At 35.1% G+C, this 20,448-nt stretch overlaps 1 protein-coding gene across 4 annotated transcripts in view; it reads right to left on the reverse strand.

Moving 5' to 3' along the window:
• Positions 1 to 20,448, reverse strand: part of Nup153 (nucleoporin 153) — a 60,069-nt gene that overhangs the window by 2,444 nt on the left and 37,177 nt on the right. For 3 of the 4 annotated variants that reach the window (XM_046453604.2, XM_046453603.2, XM_058582415.1), the window contains exons 12-20: positions 19,562 to 19,699; positions 18,865 to 18,963; positions 17,567 to 17,651; positions 15,400 to 15,522; positions 12,123 to 12,734; positions 8,799 to 8,993; positions 5,236 to 6,054; positions 3,474 to 3,821; positions 2,423 to 2,695 (exon numbers count right to left, since the gene is read on the reverse strand). In XM_046453604.2, coding sequence (XP_046309560.1) covers positions 2,423 to 2,695; positions 3,474 to 3,821; positions 5,236 to 6,054; positions 8,799 to 8,993; positions 12,123 to 12,734; positions 15,400 to 15,522; positions 17,567 to 17,651; positions 18,865 to 18,963; positions 19,562 to 19,699 — 2,692 coding nt within the window. The remainder of the gene's footprint in view (positions 1 to 2,422; positions 2,696 to 3,473; positions 3,822 to 5,235; positions 6,055 to 8,798; positions 8,994 to 12,122; positions 12,735 to 15,399; positions 15,523 to 17,566; positions 17,652 to 18,864; positions 18,964 to 19,561; positions 19,700 to 20,448) is intronic. The other variant, XM_046453605.2, reaches the window with a different exon arrangement.

Genomic DNA, 20,448 nt, shown 5'->3' on the forward strand with positions numbered 1-20,448 from the left:
CACCAAAACAAAAAACAGAAAAAAGCAATCTGGGGAAATAAGCAGGAAAGTGAAACCTGAAGAAAAACCAGTAACTCAGTATCACTAACATCTCAAGGGATAACAGAAAACACTCTATCCATGAAACAAAACCTGAGAAATAAAAGAAACAGCCAGAAAACAAATATAAAAAATAATTCAAAAAATAAAAAGTAATAATACTAAAGGTAAAATCTCAAAAGAAGGGACAAGAAAACGTTAAAAAAAAAAAAAAATCTCTTGAGAAAGTACAAAAGACAAAAGTCATGCTTAAAGGAACTCCTGAGGTGATGGTAAGAGAGCACAAAGCCACCACTGTAGAACAGCTGGGCTAGGAAGCCTAGTGGAAGAACAGATTCAAAAGAAAATTTTTTCAGATGTTAATAAATAGTTAATGGCTTTAAAAATACTGAGGAAATAGTTATACAAATTCAGGAAGAGCTTAAACTTTAGTTATAAGTACAAAGAAAATGTTAAAAGAGCAGGAATCATTGGTGTCAGAGGCAACAAAATTTTGAATAGGAAAGAAAATCACAGCATACCACACAGCTAGCTCACCAATATACAGTATTTGCATTATCAGAATACTGGCCCAATCATACAGTATCTCTATTGGGATAGAGAGAGATGTTACCCGTGTAAAAGAAAGCCAAACTGTACAATTCCACACTACAAAAAAAAAGTCCTGATTAAAATGGTTAATATGTGTCACAAAACGGGAAAAATCTTGCAACATTTATTAACCAATAAAGTATTAATACTAGAATACATAAAGTACCATTACAAACCAATAAGCAAAAGCTAAACAATCAGAAAACGGCCAAAAATACTTCAAGAAGAATCCACAAATGACATTAAATAGAATCTAAATAGAATCCAAATGGCAATTTTTTTCATACAATGGTAAGAGAATGTGAATTGGTGCAATCCATCAACAAAAGTTTCTATTATCTTCTACGTACAAGATACATAGACCTCTTAATCCTGTGACCTCACCCAGGGTTATATACTCCAGAAAAGCATGCATATGTACCCCAAGGTTCATATCTAAGAACATGCAGAGCAGCAATTTCTAATAGTTGAAAACAATTTAAACCTTCATCAACAGTAAATGGAGGGGCTGGGGTTGTGGCTCAGCAGCACAGCGCTCGCCTAGCGCACCCAGCACTTGCTAGCACTTGCGAGGCCCTGGGTTTGATCCTCAGCACCACATAAAAACAAATTAAAAAAAATAAAGGTATTGTGTACAACTAAAAAATAAATATTTAAAAAAAAAACCAGTAAATGGAAACACTGTGGTATATACATACAATGCAGGAGTGATAATGAACACACTAAATGCAATCACATGAACGAACCTTTCAAACCAAAGAGAGAAAAATAAAAAAACAAAAGATTGCATACAGTAAGATTCTATTCATATAGATTAAAAAATCAGACAAAACTATATTTCCTAAAGATGCATATCTGTAAACTTTTTTTTTTAAAGTCCAAAGAACAATGATTACCAAACACACACACACACACACACAGATCACAAAAGAGCGAAGTGGAAAGGAATGTGATCAAAATGGGATCTCTAAGTATTTGTTTCAGTGTTACACTGTTCATTTGTTTTACCCCCTTCTATAAATGAAATTACATTTCATAATAAGAAAAAAAAAAGTGCAATTCTGAGAAAATATATGATTAAAATACAGCATGATCAGTCATATTTAAAAAGTCATAGAAACTTCTGTTTAAATATGCAAGTCACCCTGTGCACTGTGGCACATGCCTGTAATCTGAGTGGCTCGGGAGGCTGAGACAGGAGGATCACAAATTCGCAAGAGCAAGGTGCTAGGCTATTTGGTGAGACCCTCTCTAAATAAAATACAAATTAGGGCTTAGGGATGTGGCTCAGTGGTCCAGTGTCCCAGAGTTTAATCCCTGGTATTCAATAAATAAATAAATATGCAAGCAAGTAAGCAATCCCTAGTACCCAATCAATTAGTCAATCAATAAGCAAGCAAGCAAGTCACATGGAAAGATTAGTATTAATTATCATCAAAGTGTCATGAGACAATAAAGTAGGCCTATCCAAGGAGAGTAATAGAATCGAGATATAACTCCCTGTAGTAAATCCAATCACAAAGAGAATCAGAAAACACAGCTCAAATTAAAACTAGAGAGCCTCCAAATTCGGAGCTGAGGAGAAATGAGATGGAATGAACCCCATTTGTAATACTTTAAAAATGCTGTTACTGAAACTTGGGAATGCTGTTTACTGGTAAATATAAACAATATTCTGCCAAGTACCCTAAAGAACTGACGTACATGTGGATTCAAAGTTTGAAGGACAGCAATATTTTTAAGACACACAGACTCCAAGTATGACACAAACCACACTATTGTACAAACTTACTGGGATTAGGAGCTGCTCCAGAGCCAAATGCTGACTGACTAGGCTGTTGTCCAAACACAGGAGGCTGGCTGCTACTTGACACTGTTCCAAAAGTAGGTGGTGCAGGCTGAGACCCAGCAGAAAACAATGTTGTCGAAGATGATATAGATCCAAAGCTTGGGGGATTGGGCTGGCTGGCACCTTGACTCTGTCCAAATGTTGGGGTCTGGTTAGCACCAAATGCTGGACTGGCAGATGGTGCTGGAGGCCCAGTGCCAAATACAAAGGAGGACCCTGGAGGCCATAGTAATGTGTAAATCATCAAGACAGTCACTACGGTCAGTCCTCAAAAGATTCCATAAACCCTCAAAGTCCATCCTTCTTTTCAGATGCTTACCTTGATTCAAAACAAGTTGTAAGTAAAGATTGAGACTACAACTCTACTCTTATGTACTAAAACAGAATCCACATAAACAGAAATTTCAATTAACATGAATGAAACTCCTCCACCTCATAGGCAAATTTTTTTGGTAAAGGGATACCACTAAAAAGATAAATCTCCTGGGCCTGGGGCTCAGTGGTTGAGTGCTTACCTAGCACATGCGAGGTGCTGGGTTTGATCCTCAGCACCACATGGAAATGAATAATAAGTAAAGATACTGTGTCCAACTATTACTTAAAAAATATAAAAAGATAATCTTCTGCCAGAAATTCAATACATGAAGAAATAATTACTTGATGCTGTATATACATGTACATATAGAATTCATGAGAACTGAATTCTAATAAAACCACCACCACTGATTACTTATAACTTGACATTTCAAAATGAAAACTCAGAAAAATTAATTAAATTCTTGCAAAGGTTAGAAAAACTGTTGCCAAGAATTAAACATACTCAACCTGAACACAAATTGTACACTATTCTATACAGTAAATGAGTACAACATCCCAGGCACAGATGACCAAAGGCACACATGCCACTGAAGAATGCTGACAGCCTGCTATATTATTTGCTAAGAACAGACATTTTTGTATTCCAGCCAATCTAACTACACAATGTGTTATATACCTGCAGTGGTTGTAGCTCCAAAGCTGAAACCAGAGGTTGCAGTACTATTACTGCTGGCTCCTGGCCCAAAGACAAATGGGGTAACCACTGTAGCTGTGCTGGATGTGGTTGCTGGTTTGCTATCCTGAGAAAACAGCAAAGACTGAGATGGACTGGATTCAGCACAGTTACCAAAAGCGGAGCTGCTCACAGGATTGCTGACCTGTCCAAACACAAAGGCAGGCACAGGTGGATTGGAGGAAGAAGTGGAACTACCAAATATGCCACCACCAGCTGAAGTGGCTGGTGTACTTGAACCAGAGGAATTATTGTTCAAGAAACTAAAAACTGGCTTTGCTGCTCCTTGATCTGTAAGACAAAATTAAGAAAACAACATTAATACTTAAGTACAAATTATCTCAGAAGGCATTTCCTACACTACAATCTTGGAATTCAATAAGCTTTAAAAACTAGAAGCTTGTATTTATATAAATTTATTCACAGAATGATCATCTATTAATTCTAAATTTTGAAAAATATCTTTTCTTTTATAGCTTATAGATATTTCCCCCCACAGGAAGGCTTTTGGCATTCAAGACTTAAAAAATAGATATATTATCCCTCAAATCCAAATATAAATTGATACTGTGTTTGGAGAACAATCCAGATTAGCTGTACTTTTATGTGTTTGATTTCGCAATTTACGTTGAAGTATGCAGTAGAACAACTTCAATTTATCCAAAAGGATTGCTAGTTCTCCCAGCACTATTTACCTCTTACTAACCAATTTGCAATGCTACCTTTATATATACTGTTTCCTCTGATCTTACTGTCATTAGACTGTTTTCATTATTTTAATGTCACATACAGTTTCATAGTAGGACACCCCTGTCTGTGTGCCTGCCCTTCACCCCAAAATTTCTAATGTTGTTTTCCCTTCCATGTACATTTCAGAACCAGCATAGCTTATAAAGCTCCACAAAAGTTCCTCTAAGAATTCATGTTAAGGGATGTGGAGTAGCTACTCTCAGGAACAAGTACGTCTTTAATGATTACTCAATTATTCTGCATGCTATAAATTCCGCTGATGCTGTAAAATACAAAATTAGAAATGTTAGAAAACACAAATGAGACACGCTATACCACTATTATTGCTGACTTAAAGGAAACCTGATATCAATATCGATTTTTGCAATGTGTTCTGGGAAATTCCATTTCACAAATCTGATTATCACCTGTGTTCTTTCTGCTACTAAATCCATATAATGGCTTTAAGTTCAATAACCATGCTCTTTACTTTTAAAAATGCCATTTTTATTTCTTTTTCTTCAGGACTTTTGTTTCAGAATTGTCTCTGTTTTCTCAGGATTTAATTATATTTCTAGGCTGTGTTCCTTAAATGTCTGATGATAAATGTTAATTATTTGTAACTGAAGGACTTCACATAAAAATCATACAATATTTCATAAGCTTATTTAAAATACCTACTTTTCTAGATAGTATAATGCCAATTCTGGTTATAAAAGCCCAAGTAGAAGGCCCAATTATGAGGGAGAAAGACAAAGATACACTATTATGAGCTTTCCATTAGAGCTGCTATTTCTTAAAATTAGACCTGCAGTTAACTTCATTAGAATCATGAGGGTTTGGAGTAATTAAAACTGAAAATCCCATCTGTCCTCTATAGCTGGTACTCTATCAAGCATGTTCTATGTAACCATTCCTTGACGTACTGCATTTATGGAAATATTAAAGACCCTTGTAAAAATTTTCTAATATTTACCAACTGTAGTATTGGTTTGAGCTCCAAAAGCAAATGTAGACTTTGCTGGTTGATCAGATTCCTTCTCAGATGGTTTTGTCATACTGAAACTAAATGTTGACTTTGAAGAACTCTCATCTTTGGTTTGCTCTGAATTCCCAAAGGAAAACACTGGTTGACACTTCGGCTCTTCATTGTCAGCTTTCTTCCCAAAAACCAGAGAAGTAGAAGTGACGGGCTCTTGTTGCTTCTCTTCTGTCCTTCCCAAAACAAACATGGAGGCAGAAGGCAGAGAGGAAGGTTCCATGTTGCCAAAAGTGAACCCTCCCTTGGTTGTAGGCATTTCTTCCTTTTTAGCTTCTGTCATTTTACAAGTGAAAGGAGCCACTGAGACACTCTTGGTTTCTATGGTTCCAAAACTGAAGCTGCTCTTATTCTCAGAGGTCACCACAGTTTCAGTAGCAACAGGGGTAGGGTTAATAACACCTGTACCAAAGCTAAAGCCTGCAGGTGAAGATTTAGGCAGTTCCTCTTTCTTTTCTTGCTGCCCAAGATTAGACACTCCAAACTGAAATGAAGCTGATGAAGCTGGGTTGCTTGAACCAGAAGAAAGTCCAAATTTAAAATTATCATTCTTACTGTCTTTTTTAACTTCTTCAGGTTTAGAATCTGATGAAACTCCAAATTTAAAATCTCCAGTAGGTTTAGAAAATTTAAAGCCTTCACTGATGGGGTTTATAGATCCAGAGTCAGATGATACACAAGGCCCAGAAGATGATGGGATACCAAATTTGAAGGGCGTAGTTGACGGATTCAAAGACGAGGATGATGTGCCAAAGCCTTCAAAAATATAAGACGCCACAAAGACACTGAATCAATGCACTCATCCTTTCACAATGTAAACATTAAAAGCCAAAATGACATAAAAACAACTTTGAAAAGGCCTACTTTGAGGAGTATTACCAATGGTAAAATAAAATATGAACCAAACTGACAAATACTCAGTATAAAACTTATATCTCAATCCTCAACTATACTGATCTGCCACTTTCCATCTATGGGAATGGCAGAGATCAAAAAGGTTTGATAAAGTTTTTAGTGGTGATGACACTGGGAACATCCAACACTCTATTGTAGATCAAAGTATAAACCAGCACGAGCAATGTGGGATGAGCAATTTGTCAATATTTAACAAAAATTATACCCTTTTACCCCAGAAATTCTATAGCTAGGACTTTGTTTTAAAGACAAACTAACAGGCATGCAAAATAACATGCAGTCCAGGCAACTGCTAAAGAATGAAAAACAAATATGTCCAAAATAATCCATAATAAATCAAGAAGGCAGAAAGAAAGTGAGGTAAACAACTTTTTCTTACAAGATAGAGGGAAATCAGAACACAAATAGGAGCGTGTTTGCTTAGAATGGTTATAAAGAAATTAGAAGATTAAAAAAGGCCACAGCTATCACCTTTGGGAGGATGAAGATTTGGAAAAATAAAAAATAGCAACAAGAGAGCAACTTTTCACTGTGAATCTTTGTCACAATTTTCTTTTAACTGTGAATGTTCCTTACTTGAGCGTTTAAAAAATTTTAGCAACAATAAACAAGAAAAATTAAATGACCTGAAGCAATATTCATAAAGATATAGTATTAAACTGAGAAGATCAAAATCGGTCTCTTGCTGCTTTCCTAAAGCTGAAGAATCTAAAAATACAGTGCAAGGTTCAAAGAGAACCATTAAAAGTTGCTAAGATATGCATATATTACTTACCCATGAGTAAATTAAAAAAAAAAAAAAAAAAAAAAATCAGCCACACTTTTTATAAGCCCTCCTCCTCAGATCTCTCCCTTTAATGATTACCCACCAACCTCACCTTTCATTAGGAGAAACTCAATTGGAAAACTACATGAGAATCTTAGGCAAGTGGCCATATACCTGCTCTCTACACTACTAAATAATACTGACAGAATGCTAAAAATAAAGGGGCCAAAAATAGGAACTAATTACTTCTTTCTATGGGCAGATTTAAAATATGGTGGTCACTGAACCACAAGCAGAGAATGTGGTAAAGTAAATGTGGAGCAACAGCTAAAAAATGAGGTTAAATGGCATGGAAAACAATGATCTTCCAAATCAACCAGATGCAATGGTTTTCAAAATGACAGTGGTATTTCATTAGTCATCCAATTAAATGCTGACTGTGGCCCACTAAAAGAGAACAGAAAACACCAGGGTACTGCATATATTATTATTTTGTAAAAATGTTATTTCAATCATATAGACAAATATGATGTGGGTATGATGAGACAAAATATAAAAGTTCATATCTAACTTTGATTTTTCAGTCAGAAGAGTTAGAAAGCTGCTGGGAGCCATTAGCCAAATAGGTATGACAATTTCCTTGCCAGCGTACCCCATGTTGCTTAGTGGAAGGACTCATGGAAATAGGACATTTTGCAGTGACATTGCAGTTAGGTGACCTTGCTCAAGGACCAGGGCGGATTAGGGTGTTCCCCGTTTAGGATAATCGGGTTTAGGGCGTTCCCCGTTTAAGGTTTAAGATTATTCCTGCTGGGAATAGGGCGTATCCTGCTGCCTGTTCCCCTTGAGTTCTCACGGGATTCAGACAGTATTTTTTGGGAGACAGAAGCCCAGTGGATGTGGATTTGGGCAGAGAACGTGGATTTCCCCAGAACGTGTTTGTAGATGGCTGGTGTGAGTTCAGGAATAAAGAGTTGCTGTTTGAATCTACAAGCTGTGTGGTGGCTCGTGATTGTGTGCCCAGCCAGACTGCGGCAGAAAGCCACCAGTCTGAGGCAAATTAGAAAATAAGAGAAAGCTTGGGTTTTGTTTGTTTGAGTACTGGGGACTAAGCTCAGGGGCGTTTTACCACCAAGTTACATTCTCAGCCCTTGTATTTTCTATTTTGACATAGGGCCTTGCTGAACTGCTCAAACTTGAGATCCTCCTGCCACGATTATGGTACTCTTTTAATTCCTCCATATTCCAACCTTGTCAACTTACTCTCTTACAGATTAAAATCTTTCTCACTTCTCCCTGACTGGTCCTTCTGATATTAAAATTTCTTTTTTCCCCCAGGTTTATCAAACTTTTGACTGAAATGTGTACATAATTAACAAAATATTCAAGAGTTCATTTTCTGGGTCATGCTGGGGAACCAAAGCCCAAAGCTATATTACCTATATATAATAAGGTCGTAGGTCTGTATAAAGAGTGTGTTAAATAAGAGTCGGAAAACTCATCTAGAGAGTTAACATTTAAAAGCAATAACCATGTAAACGTATGATTATGTAACAATGAATACCACCATTGCAGACATCTATAATGCACCAACTTTAAAAAATGAAAAATAAAAACACTACTCTTTCAATAACAAGAGGTCATAATGATCTACAACTAATTTGACTTAATAATTCAGATATGTGAATTAAAAAGATCTAAGGATAATATTCCATTTTATATGAATTTAATAGAGAATGAATAACTTTTTAAAAACTTCAGCTGTTTGTAAATACTGCACTTTAAAACAGCATTGTAAAGAGGCATTCCATTATCTTACCTTTAAACTCAGCTTTCGTGCCTGGCTTTGCACTTTCACATGCAACACACTTGCTAGAGTCGGCTTTATTCTGGACTAGGCACACTTCACAGTCCCAGCTTCCCTCAGGTTTTTTGAACTTGTCCAATCCTAGGCAGCCTCCAGAAGACAGAGAGACAGGCACAGTGCTGCTACTTGAAGCAGGTATTGAACTTCCTAAAAAGTAATAGGGAAACTCATGAAAATTTAACTATATTGTGTCAGCATCTTAATATTTTTAAGTGTTCAATGTTTATTAACTTTTCATATTAAGAAACCGAACATGCCAGAAAAAAACTCTAATGATCAGCTTGCTCTAACCTTGCTTAGTGATGAATTCCTTAACCTCAAATTTGAATTGTTGTGATTTAAAAAAAAAAAAGTCATGCTCTCAAATTAAGAGGCTAAAAGGACGATGATGGCTAGCTGGGATCCTGAGGCAGAAGGATCCCAAATTCAAGACCAGTCTTAGCGATTTGGACCCTGTCTCAAAATACAAAACAAAAAAAAGACTGTAGATAGGTAAGATTTCATCAATAAATGGCCCCTGGGTTCAATCTTTAGTATTGAAAAGTCAATTTCTTAAATAGCACAGTGTTTTTAAGACACAAGATGCAAACTATAGGCAATACCCTAACACAAAAAATACATAGCCATATACCATATTCATTGTAAGATCTCAAGGCACAAGTCTCTGCATTTGAAATGATTGTTTTTGCACAGAAAACAATCATCCACTTTACAATTCAACCCTACACTCCATTACATGCTAACCATTTATTAAATACCAGAATATAGTTGGGTTCTGGGAACATCAAGTTGAGTAAAATAACATTTAATTCCTAAGGTAGAGGAAAATTAAACAAACTCATGGCAGCACCATCATCATGTGATAAATGACCTAAAACAAGTGTGCAAAGGAGGAAGAAATGATGAAGAAGCATGGAAGGATTCCCAGAGATGATAATTACATCTTTTAAGCAGAACCAGCATGTTTATGGGTAAAGTGGCTTGGGAAGAAGGGCTCACCCAAGCACAAGGTATGAAGACATAGCAAGAGCGCCCGGCCATTCCTTCTACCACCACCACTTCTCTAAATGGTTGCAACTGTTGTCGATTCTCCCAGTTAACTAAATAATTTCTATATTGTATAGGCATGTTCTGTTTTGTTTTCTTGCTAATACAACTGCTCCCTGGGTTCCATTTCTGGTCCACTGTCCTGTCATCTACTCTAGTGGTCTTAGACAACAAAATGACAGTTTCTTAATCTGTACCTGCCTCCCACACTTGTCTTCTGAGCTGTCACTGTAGTCTTTGTTGGTGGTTCTGCTAATCCACTTGGTTAGTATGTCTAAATGGCTCCTTCTCCCTTAAATATTTCTCAAATTTATTTCAATCTTTCTCTGATACTTCCACTATTCTGGTAAGTTTCCCCCTCATCTGTTGTTGAAATCCATTCTCCTCAGAGGCAATTACTGTCATGCAGTTTTGTTTTTCCTCTGATTGCTCCTTTAAAAGATTAACTGTGCAAGTTTTATTCCTACCATTTCCTAAATTAGCAGTTAGTTTGGGCTGCCTTCTCTATTTACTCCACTCACCTCTATTCCCATGACTTTGATAACTTCAAATAACAAAAGACTCCCTCATCTTATCTCCAGCTCTGAGGGTCAATGATCCATATCAGCATATCCAAAGGGCTCACATGTATTTATGTCAAAATCAGCAACTTGAAATTAACATGCCTTCCAATGTACATTATTCTATATCCCTCCCTCCTAGATTTGATTCCCTTAGTACACACAATCATTATCTATTGCATGTTATTCATTGGCATCAAATCCATTAGCCAAAAACCTAGAGTGATTTATCAAAAAAATACAAATTTGAGTCATTCCTATGGTGAAAATGATCATTCATCATTTTCTGGATAAAGTTCAAGTTCTTTTGTACCTCTATAAGACTCCTTTGTTCATGGGTAAAAGTTCCCTTACTGAGGATTCAAAGTTTTATTACTCTTTTGTCAATTTAATCAATTCTGGTTTCCTCAATGTATCAAAGACTTTAGTAAGGAAATGATGCCAGATGGGAAGAAAAAGCTATTTCGGAATGAAGACTCTGAAAACTTAGTGTTGTGGAGATATCCGGCATGAATTAGAACTATGGCTCAAGTGCTGAGGCAAAGAGTGTGGCTCGTAATGCAGCTTCACTTTACAAACACAAAAGGAGGAGCTGGGGCTGTAGCTTAGTGGCAGAGAGCTTGCCTTGCACATGTGAGGCACTGGGTTTGATCTTCAGGACCACATAAAATAAATAAATAAATAAAGGCAAACAAATAAAATAAAGGCATGGTGTCCATCTACAACTATTTAAAAAAAAAAACCACACACACACACATACACACAAAAGGACACATCCATAAGTAGCACAATAAAAACAGGGAAGTATAGCTGTCAGAACATTCATGTTCTATTCATATCTACATCACTATATCTGTATCATAAAATTATATACTAGTATTACAAAACAAGCAAAGAGTCACTTCCAAATGAATTAAGATGTGAATCTTCAGTACTCAATTTTGAACAGAGAAACAGAAGAAACTCAGTTAACTCCATTTTTCTAGCTGTTAGAATTTTTTGCATTAATATTTCAAAAATCTACTATCACTGCAACATTGCTGACAAACAGCATGTGACTACAGGTATCAATACTGCTCAGCTACAGCCTTTTCATAAAGCGTCAGTGTTCACCCCTTAAAGAAACATCCCTATAAATGACAAAATTATTTTTATTTCTACTTAGAGAAAGAGAAAAATAACACTTTATTCTGTGAAGATTTGAGAGACTGCCCCATTCTGAAAGCTTTCAACATCTACATTACGCAACATTGAAAATTATCAGGAAGGGGGCTGGGACTGTAGCTCAGCGGTAAAGTGCTTGCCTCGAATGTTATGAGGCACTGCGTTCGATCCTCAGCACCACATAAAAATAAAGATACTGTATGTTCATCTACAACTAAATAAATATTTTTTAAAAAAGAAAGAAAATTATCAGAAGAGCAAAAAGCTTCTAATAAAAGCACATAGAAAATGGAGGTCAGAGTATATGCTGGACACACAACCTATCCAAGCAAACATGAAGATCTAGCCCCTATCAAGTCATTTTAACCTCAAGATGGACATATGAGGAAATGCTCATCTTGAACCATTTAAAATACTGAGATTGTTCTTAGCTGTTTTTACAGAATAAATTAAAACACCCTACTAAAGTAATGAGTAAAATTATTCCATATAGCCATAAATGTACCTGGTTTCTCAGAAGTGCAGGACACGCATTTGTTGTCTTCTGCATTGTTAGAAACACAGCAAACTGGACACTCCCAAGACCCCACAGGCTTTTTGAATTTATCTCCAAATCCTAAAGAACCAGATGCCACAGTGCAGCTGGAAGATGACGCAGCCATGGTCCCAGCACTTTCTGAAACCACTGTCAATGTGAGCACACGCTTCACACCAGTGCCAGGTTTCGGTGTTTCACAGGCTACACATTTCATTGCTTCCGGTTTATTTTGCACTAAACAGGTGTCACAATCCCAAGTTCCTGGTTTAAATTTGTCTCCAAAGCCTGTAGCCGACGCAGAAAGATTTGCTTTGCCACTTTTGGTTGGTGTCCCACTTCCAGTTTGTTTGGCAGTTTCCCTTGATGGCAATTTTGCTGCTTGACAGGCTATGCACTTGTTGTCTGTAACTTTGTTCTGGAGTAGACACGTATCACACTGCCATGATGATCCACCCTTTAAATTCTCCCCAAACCCAATTCCACTCAAAGAAAATGTACTTATTGCTGGTCTTGTATAAACTACTGGGCTTGTTGTGGTAGACTGAGCAGCAAGAGGATCTACCTTTGGCGATGTGAAACCTACAATGGAGAAAAAGAGCAGAGAGTTTTTAAAAAGAGAAGTTTTCCAATCAAAACGTTAACTGCAACATTATTACAGAGGAAAAAAACATCTAACTTCTTGCAAAGTTACTACAATACCAAATGGACTGCTTTTAAGGATTGTTTTTCATACATATTTATTAAGAGCATAAATAAGCAACATCTATACAAGTTAAAATTCTACAAGATTTTTTTTTTTTTAAATAAGCATACATCACCTTCTCCCTCATGGAATTTCTAATATACTGATGTACACTATTGTCATCCACATTTTACTGCAGTCTGCCTTCCCAAAATATTAAACTACAGCACAGTCCTAATGTTCCCTCATGTCTGTCCCTTCATTTGGGTGTTCTCTGGGCCCAGCCAAACAACTTCAATACCTACAATTTTTTAATGCTATCCAGTCTTAATCCACTGTTGTGGTAACCTCAACCATCAATAAAACCAGAGCTGAGCAGGCATGATTATTTGATAAGTATCCCTCAAAGTACAACAAGGTGCTAAGGAATATTTGTAACTATATTAAACTCACAAAAGGGTTAGGTGTTGTGGCTCAGTGGTAGAGTGCGTGCCTTGCACTTGTGAGGCACAGGGTTCAATCCTCAGCACCACATAAAAATAATAAATAAATAAGTAAATAAATAGTTAAAGGTGTTGTGTTGTCCATCTACAACTAAAAAAAAATTAAAATTAAAAAAAAAAACACAGAAAAGCTTTAAACTATGTTTCAATAACAAATGATACTATAACCCAACTAGTAAGTCCTAGAAATATAAAAATGATTAAAACCCAGTTTTTTAATCCTCATTGAACAGCAGCTGATGTTACTCAAATACATGTTCACATGTGGTTCGTAAACAGTAACTCAAACACAACTCAAAATATATTTCTAATATAATCTCAGAATCCTTTCATAATTGTCAAGTATCTTTTTTTTAAAATATCATTTTTAGTTGCAGTTGGACACAATACCTTTATTTTATTTACTTATTTTTATGTGGTGCTGACGATCAAACCCCGGGCCTTGCATGTGCTAGGCGAGTACTCAAGGACTCTACCGCTGAGCCATAACCCAGAGCCAGGTGTATCTTTTTGTAAAAATGGAAGGAATATTTAGACAATTAGGGTATTTTCAAAGCAGTCATTGACTTGATTCACTCAAGCTATATTTTATTCATGAGAATGACTTTCTAATCCTTTCCTGGGGACAACAAACTTTTAGTTTATACACAGCAACACTATCACCAAAGAAAGCATTAGAAGGGAAGACAATATAGAAGGTCCTTACAGGTTTTCTACTGGTATCAAGAAATAATCAAGCCTATAGCTACTTTAGCATAATGGCAAAATGATACCATATATTTCAGTCACTCCCAGCAGTCAACAATGTTGGTTTATTAAATTTATTTTCCTTTTCATTGTCACTCAAATAAATTTTATAAGAAGACTCTTATAAAATTTTTCCTATTTAAGCTGGACCTGGTGGAACATATATCTATAATCCTAGTGACTCAGGAGGCTTAGGCAGGAGGATCACAATTTCAAGGGAAGCCTGGGCAACTTAATGAGTCTGTGTCTCCCAATAAAAAATAAAAAGGGTTGGGGATGTCGTTCAATGGTAAAGTATCCCTGGGTTCAATCTCTAGTACAAAATAAAATAAAATACTTGAAAAATGTTCCTATTAAAAAAGTTAAAAGGGGACCAGGTTGAGAAACAAAGTGCAACCCTAAATACATGTATAGGGCAAAACAATACACCCCCCCTTTCTAGGGACTGAATCCAGGGCTTCACATATGCACTCTATTTTTCAGACACATCCCAGTCCAAAAAACTATACAGTTGCTGCTTATCTACTAGTTGGCTAATAATTCTACTTTTTAGATCATAATACAGTCATTTATTACCACTGACTAATAATTTTATTATAAGCAAGCATTCTGGAATTAAAACTAACTCAATTACCGGAACCCTATAGGTAGTATACACAACCAATGAAATAAGAAAGCAGAATCAAACAACCTAACCCTAAAACTTGTTGTAGAAGCCAAACTTATTACATCCTCTGTTTAAAGACTTGGACTCATCCCATTCTATACCTGCTTTACCCTGATTTGTTCATTATACTACTGTACCCCAGGATACAAACACTGTGTTGATTAAAAAATAAAATAAACATCATCAAGTCTTATTTCAAGTGAATACAATTTCCTACATATTTGTGTTAAAATTCAGCAAATTTGGCCTCATTCTATATGTACCAATCCGGGGAATAATGTGAGAGAAGGCAGTTTAGTTCTTTCAAAGACGTAATAGGTGTTATAGTCAAGTTTACTCTTATTCAATATTGGCCCATCTCAATTAATAGAAAACTCATATTCTCTTTCTATACTTGCCTCTTAAAGAGATTTCTTTATTATATACAGAGATCTTGAATTCTAAAGTAGTATTTCTAAGATATTTCCCATGGAAGAATTAGATATCACTAAATCTACATTCAAAATTCAACATCTTATCAAATTATTGGTAGTTATTTTTTTAAAGGAATCCACATTATAACACAAATAACATTAAAATGAAATCAAGGGAGTTTAAAATTAAGATTTTTTTTTTTAACTATCTCAAGGGCTACTATCATCTTACCAGGGCTTTTCAGAACATCTAGAACACTTCCTTCTTTCAGGATTTTTACAGGTCTAAAAAGGCCCTCATAATCTTCATTTTGCTTCTTACAGCTTGTGCTGTTCACCACAGTGATATCTTGAGCTGTAATTTTTTTTTAAATCATAAAAAATATTATGCCAAGGAAAGCACTGGATTCTTGAACTAAATGCATTTTAAAAATCTAAGCCCTTTTAGATCAATTTCTAAAACTTTGATAGTCACTATAATTCAAAAATAATGAGCAAACATAATTTACCATTATAAGGAGATAAAAATCCTTTCCCCTCACCACCCCACATATCACAAAAAGGCACAGAAGTATAAATTACAACTGTTAGCAAGTAAATTCATTAGAAGAAAATTAAACGGAAACACTGGGGATACAGCCACTGGGGCAAAACTGCTTAAAATAATGTATTTGATTGCTCAGCAATTTAAAATAGTGATTTAAAAAAAAAAAAAAAAAAAAAAAAAAAAAACCTAAAACAAATTCAACAGAGACAGTTATTTCTTGTCCAGAAATTCCTGCAATGACTAAAAATATCCTTCGGTTATATTAAAAATCTGTATGATGCAGTATCAATAAGGGTCTGGTTACATCAATTGCCTATAACAGTGACATAATAATGTGCATATTTGCTGAATGATAATGCATGATAAAATGCATGTGCTAAAAAGCATAGTTGTGGGCAAAAGCGGGTTAGAAAGTCCAGAAAATTTAGAATGTTTCTATCTAAAAATTAATGGTGGCTGCTAGTGGTAAAATGAATTCATATTCATTGTTTTTACTTTTTATAATCAAAATTAAATTGTTTTTAGTAAATTTAAGGTAAAGTTTTAGGATTACCTGAAGCGCACTCAAAGAGACAAAAAGAAGAAAATGGGAAAACTAGCTCCTGTCACAAAATAATTAATCATGACTTCCACATTTTCAATCAGCTTTGCTAAATGATAGAAGTGATGAGAACCAGGGCGCATGCCTGTAATCCCAGCGACTCGGGAGACCGAGGCAGGAAGATCGCAAGTTCGAGGCCAGCCTCAGCAATTTAGTGAGACCCTGTCTCAAAATAAAAAAACACAAGGGCTGGGGATGTAGCTCAGTGGTAGAGCACCCCTGGGTTCAATCCCCAGTATCAAAAAAAGAGGAAAAAAAAAATGGTGAGAACCAAAGGTGTTAAAGTGACAATACACAATTTTGTAGATGCCACTCATAAATTTACTCGAAAACACTCCTTAAAAAAAAAAAAAAAAAAAAAAAAAAAAACACAACTGGGTAATTTCTCACAAAATAAAAAGCTGTTTTAATAAATTGTTACCCATTCAGTTACCACTACTAAAGCATTAGTAAAATCCGGAAAGGACTTTAATACCTTTCCTCATAACAAGTCATGAGAGGTTTACTACATAATTCAAAGTTTAATCCGAAAATTTTATGGTAAGAAGTACAATTGAAAAGTCTGCCACTTTTTATTACTACAGCTGTTTGATTTTAAAAAAAGGTAACAAAAAAATTTAGAATCACAAACTTAGCAGGCAAAGCTCTCTCTCCAACCTCACAATAATTTTTTTGATATTTACAAAGAATGTAATGCTTTTTCTTTTGTTACTATACCCTTTCCCTTGGCTTTATTTCTTGGGGAAAATGCCCTTGTTCAGAATTCTTATCCTAAGTAGCACAGTCCATGTGAAAAGAAAACAACTACTACTATAACAAGATCCTATTTTAATTATCTAATTCCTTTTCCTCAAATATGTCAATTTTTTTTTTCAGTTCAGAGATTATGTATCATCATCTGCAAAGGCCAGCATAACCTTTACAAATGAAAATGCTTATGAAATGCTCAGTAAACCTGGAGATGAGATCCACCACAATTATACTGTAGACAAATTTACAGTAAAACTAAGTTTAATTTATAACTTGCTCAGTATTTTGACTAAACACAGAGAATAAATTTGTTATGGTGACTGTCCTGCTGAAAAACCATTAATAGAAAGTATTATTAGAAAGCAACAACTTCTTTTCAGAGCTAACTTCATTCAAGTGAAAGCACTTAGAAGAATTACCAAAGGTGAAAGAATTTGAAATACTATGCTAATGAATACAATTGTGTTTTTGCAAAAATATGTGAAAAAAAATTTTACTTACCAGAACTACTTATACTTGGTTCTGAAGTACTAGTGGAGCCAGAAAATTCTGTTTTTGCAACAGGCACACTAAATGTAAATCCAATCTGTAAAAACAAAAAAGTCTTCTTAAGTGTCAACTCATTTCTAAACAAATAATACTTTATTATAAGAATTTATACACACACACTAAATTTCACCTATATAATTTCCACATCTAAATCTGGGATTCATAAGCCAGTCACTGTGGTTTTTACCTATAGTAACAGCACTAAGGAAGCTGAGGCAAGAGGATCATGTGAACCTAGGAATGAGACCAGACTGCTGACTGGGTAACACAGCAAGACCTTGTCTCAACAAAAAAAAAAAAAAAAAAAAAGGATTTCTTAGGCCTTATTTTCCCACTTTCAAAACATTCCAGAAAATAATGCTGCATTCCTAATGCCCAGTTTCTGAATGCAATTTTTTTTTTATTAAAAAGTATGAGTTGGGGGATAACTGATGGGTTTCCGGCAAGCAGCAAGGAAATTATACTTGATCTGTAACACTAGTTGGGACCAAAAAAAAGAGGAGACAAAAACAGAAGGCAAAATTTACAAAATGCCAAACCTGGAACAAAATGTACATTAAATTTATGCATTATTCTCTTTCAAAATGTTATTTAATCATGAACAAATATATGTTGCATGACCAAAAAAGCCCAGAACTTTTCTAGATTAAAAGGTCACTTATCAGGGCTTGGGTTGTGGCTCAGCATTTCCCTACATGTGTGAGGCACTGGGTTCAATTCTAAGCACTGCATATAAATAAAATGAATAAAATAAAGGTCATTCAACAACTAAAAATACATACGTATTTTTTTAAAAAAGGTCACTCAACAGATCTATTAAGTACATGCAGCGTAATTCAGTAATTAGGTCCTAGTCTTTATCTGGATCTAGGGCCAATAGACATAAAACATCAACTAATTGACAGTCTAGGGACAATGGGAAGTCTAAATATGAACTGTATTATAAAATCATGATAAAATTTCTTGGGTATGATAACTATATTAAATGGAGCAAAGGAATATCCCTTTTCTTAGAGGTCACAGAGAAGGAGAATTAACTATCAAATGGTATATGCAATTGTTCACTTACCTTTTCTGTACTATGAATATTTAAGTTGGAAACAAAAAAATAACGTTTCTTATTACCAATGACATCACAGATTTGATAAAATACAGTACAGCTTTGAAATAGTTTATATTTATAAAATATAAAATATGTGCTTTATTAAGTTAATATATATATTAAATATGAAGTATTTATTACTACTTACAGAGGATGGAGGTAGTACATCTGCCTCAGTAGACTTTACAATTGGAGATGAAAATCTAAACATGGGACTTCCAGGGCTGCTTGGAGATGTCATTTGTACCTGGTTTTCCAAATTATTAAGAAATGACACAAACAAAGCTATTTAGGAAAAGAAACTGTTAATAAAACATACCTTCAGAAAATTATTTCAAAAAAATTCAGGTTTTTTTTTTTTTTTTTTTGCTTTTAGAGTTAAAAATCACAACTTCTGAAAAACACTGTGAGTTTCTTCTATAAAATCTGGCTGCCTCTTAGAAAAGGAATATATACAATCTTAGAGCTGGATAGTTGCCTACATGAGAAAAATAAACTACATGTTGAGAAAAAGTGAAAGTAAGGAACAAGGGACGGGGCACAGAGGCAAACTAAAAGATATTAACCCTAACTGAGAAAGTAAAGACATAACATCTACTCCTACCCCCACCAAGTCTCATTGGAAATATTGTTTGGAAACAAATTAATCTTTTTTCTCTAATGCACTGCATAAGAGTTAAAGAATTCCATTGTAATGTATATAAAATATATTTAAATTTTTAATATTAAGACATCATTTTATTTTTCTTTACTTTGAGGTATTAATTTCCATAAAGAAATTAATCACTGCTTTAAAATAAGCATTTTAAGAAGTACATCACCTCATTTATACAATGGCTCTGTACCTTGTTTGTTAACGACTGAGAAGGACCGATGGGTGACAGAGAGGAAGTTGTGATTGCTGGAGAACTAAAATTGAAGGTAGGCAGTGAAGAACCGGTGATTGGTAGGGGTATTTTCGGTAACACTGGTACTTCCATTTCCTAAAACACAGCATGTATTATAATGACAAGTTTGCATCTTCACCATCATTCTTTTACCCCTACTCTTATTTTCAGGTAGAACTGATGAAGTTAAGATAAATTTAGATAAGATAAATTTAGAATACAAAGAAGGTAGCACCATATAATATTAGCAATGTAAGCTCTCAAGTTAAAAAACAAGATCTGAATCCCAGGTTTATGTCACCAACTGCCATATAACTCTGAGAGCTTAACTACCCTCAGCACCAATTTTTCTAATTGGCAAAAATGAGAGGAAAGATTCTTACTCTACACATAACAGTGGTAATAATGCAAAACAAAGTTCTATATTGTCTTTGCATTAAAACAAACAATAACTACCAGAACCCATGAAGTCTAGTAAATTGCTTTGGTTTCTAACCAATAGAGCAAAGATCATCCCAAGTTTCCAATGACCCAGATTAAGAACACAGAGTCACTTGTACTAGTTGGTAGTGGAGTACTTTATGTGACCAATGCCTTGGAAACATAAAAATATAGGAGAAAACGTGTTAAAAAACAAAAAAGTCAACACCAAACATTTGGAAATACTGAAAAGCAAGGAAAAAAGTAGGTAGGAAAGGGCACTGAGTGAGCATCCTGTTCTCTTTGAGTTAGTGACTCTGAGCAACTGAAAACTTGACAGAATACTGAAAACCTGTTAGCTGACTAATCAGAAGACAGTGTGGCAAGACCACAACAGTTAGAAATGAGGGGAGATGAAAAAATGA

Source organism: Marmota monax, unplaced genomic scaffold (genome assembly GCF_021218885.2).
Source record: "Marmota monax isolate L192 unplaced genomic scaffold, Marmota_monax_Labrador192_F-V1.1 WCK01_AAM20220418_F8-fsc00029, whole genome shotgun sequence".
In the NCBI taxonomy this organism is placed as follows: Eukaryota; Metazoa; Chordata; class Mammalia; order Rodentia; family Sciuridae; genus Marmota; species Marmota monax.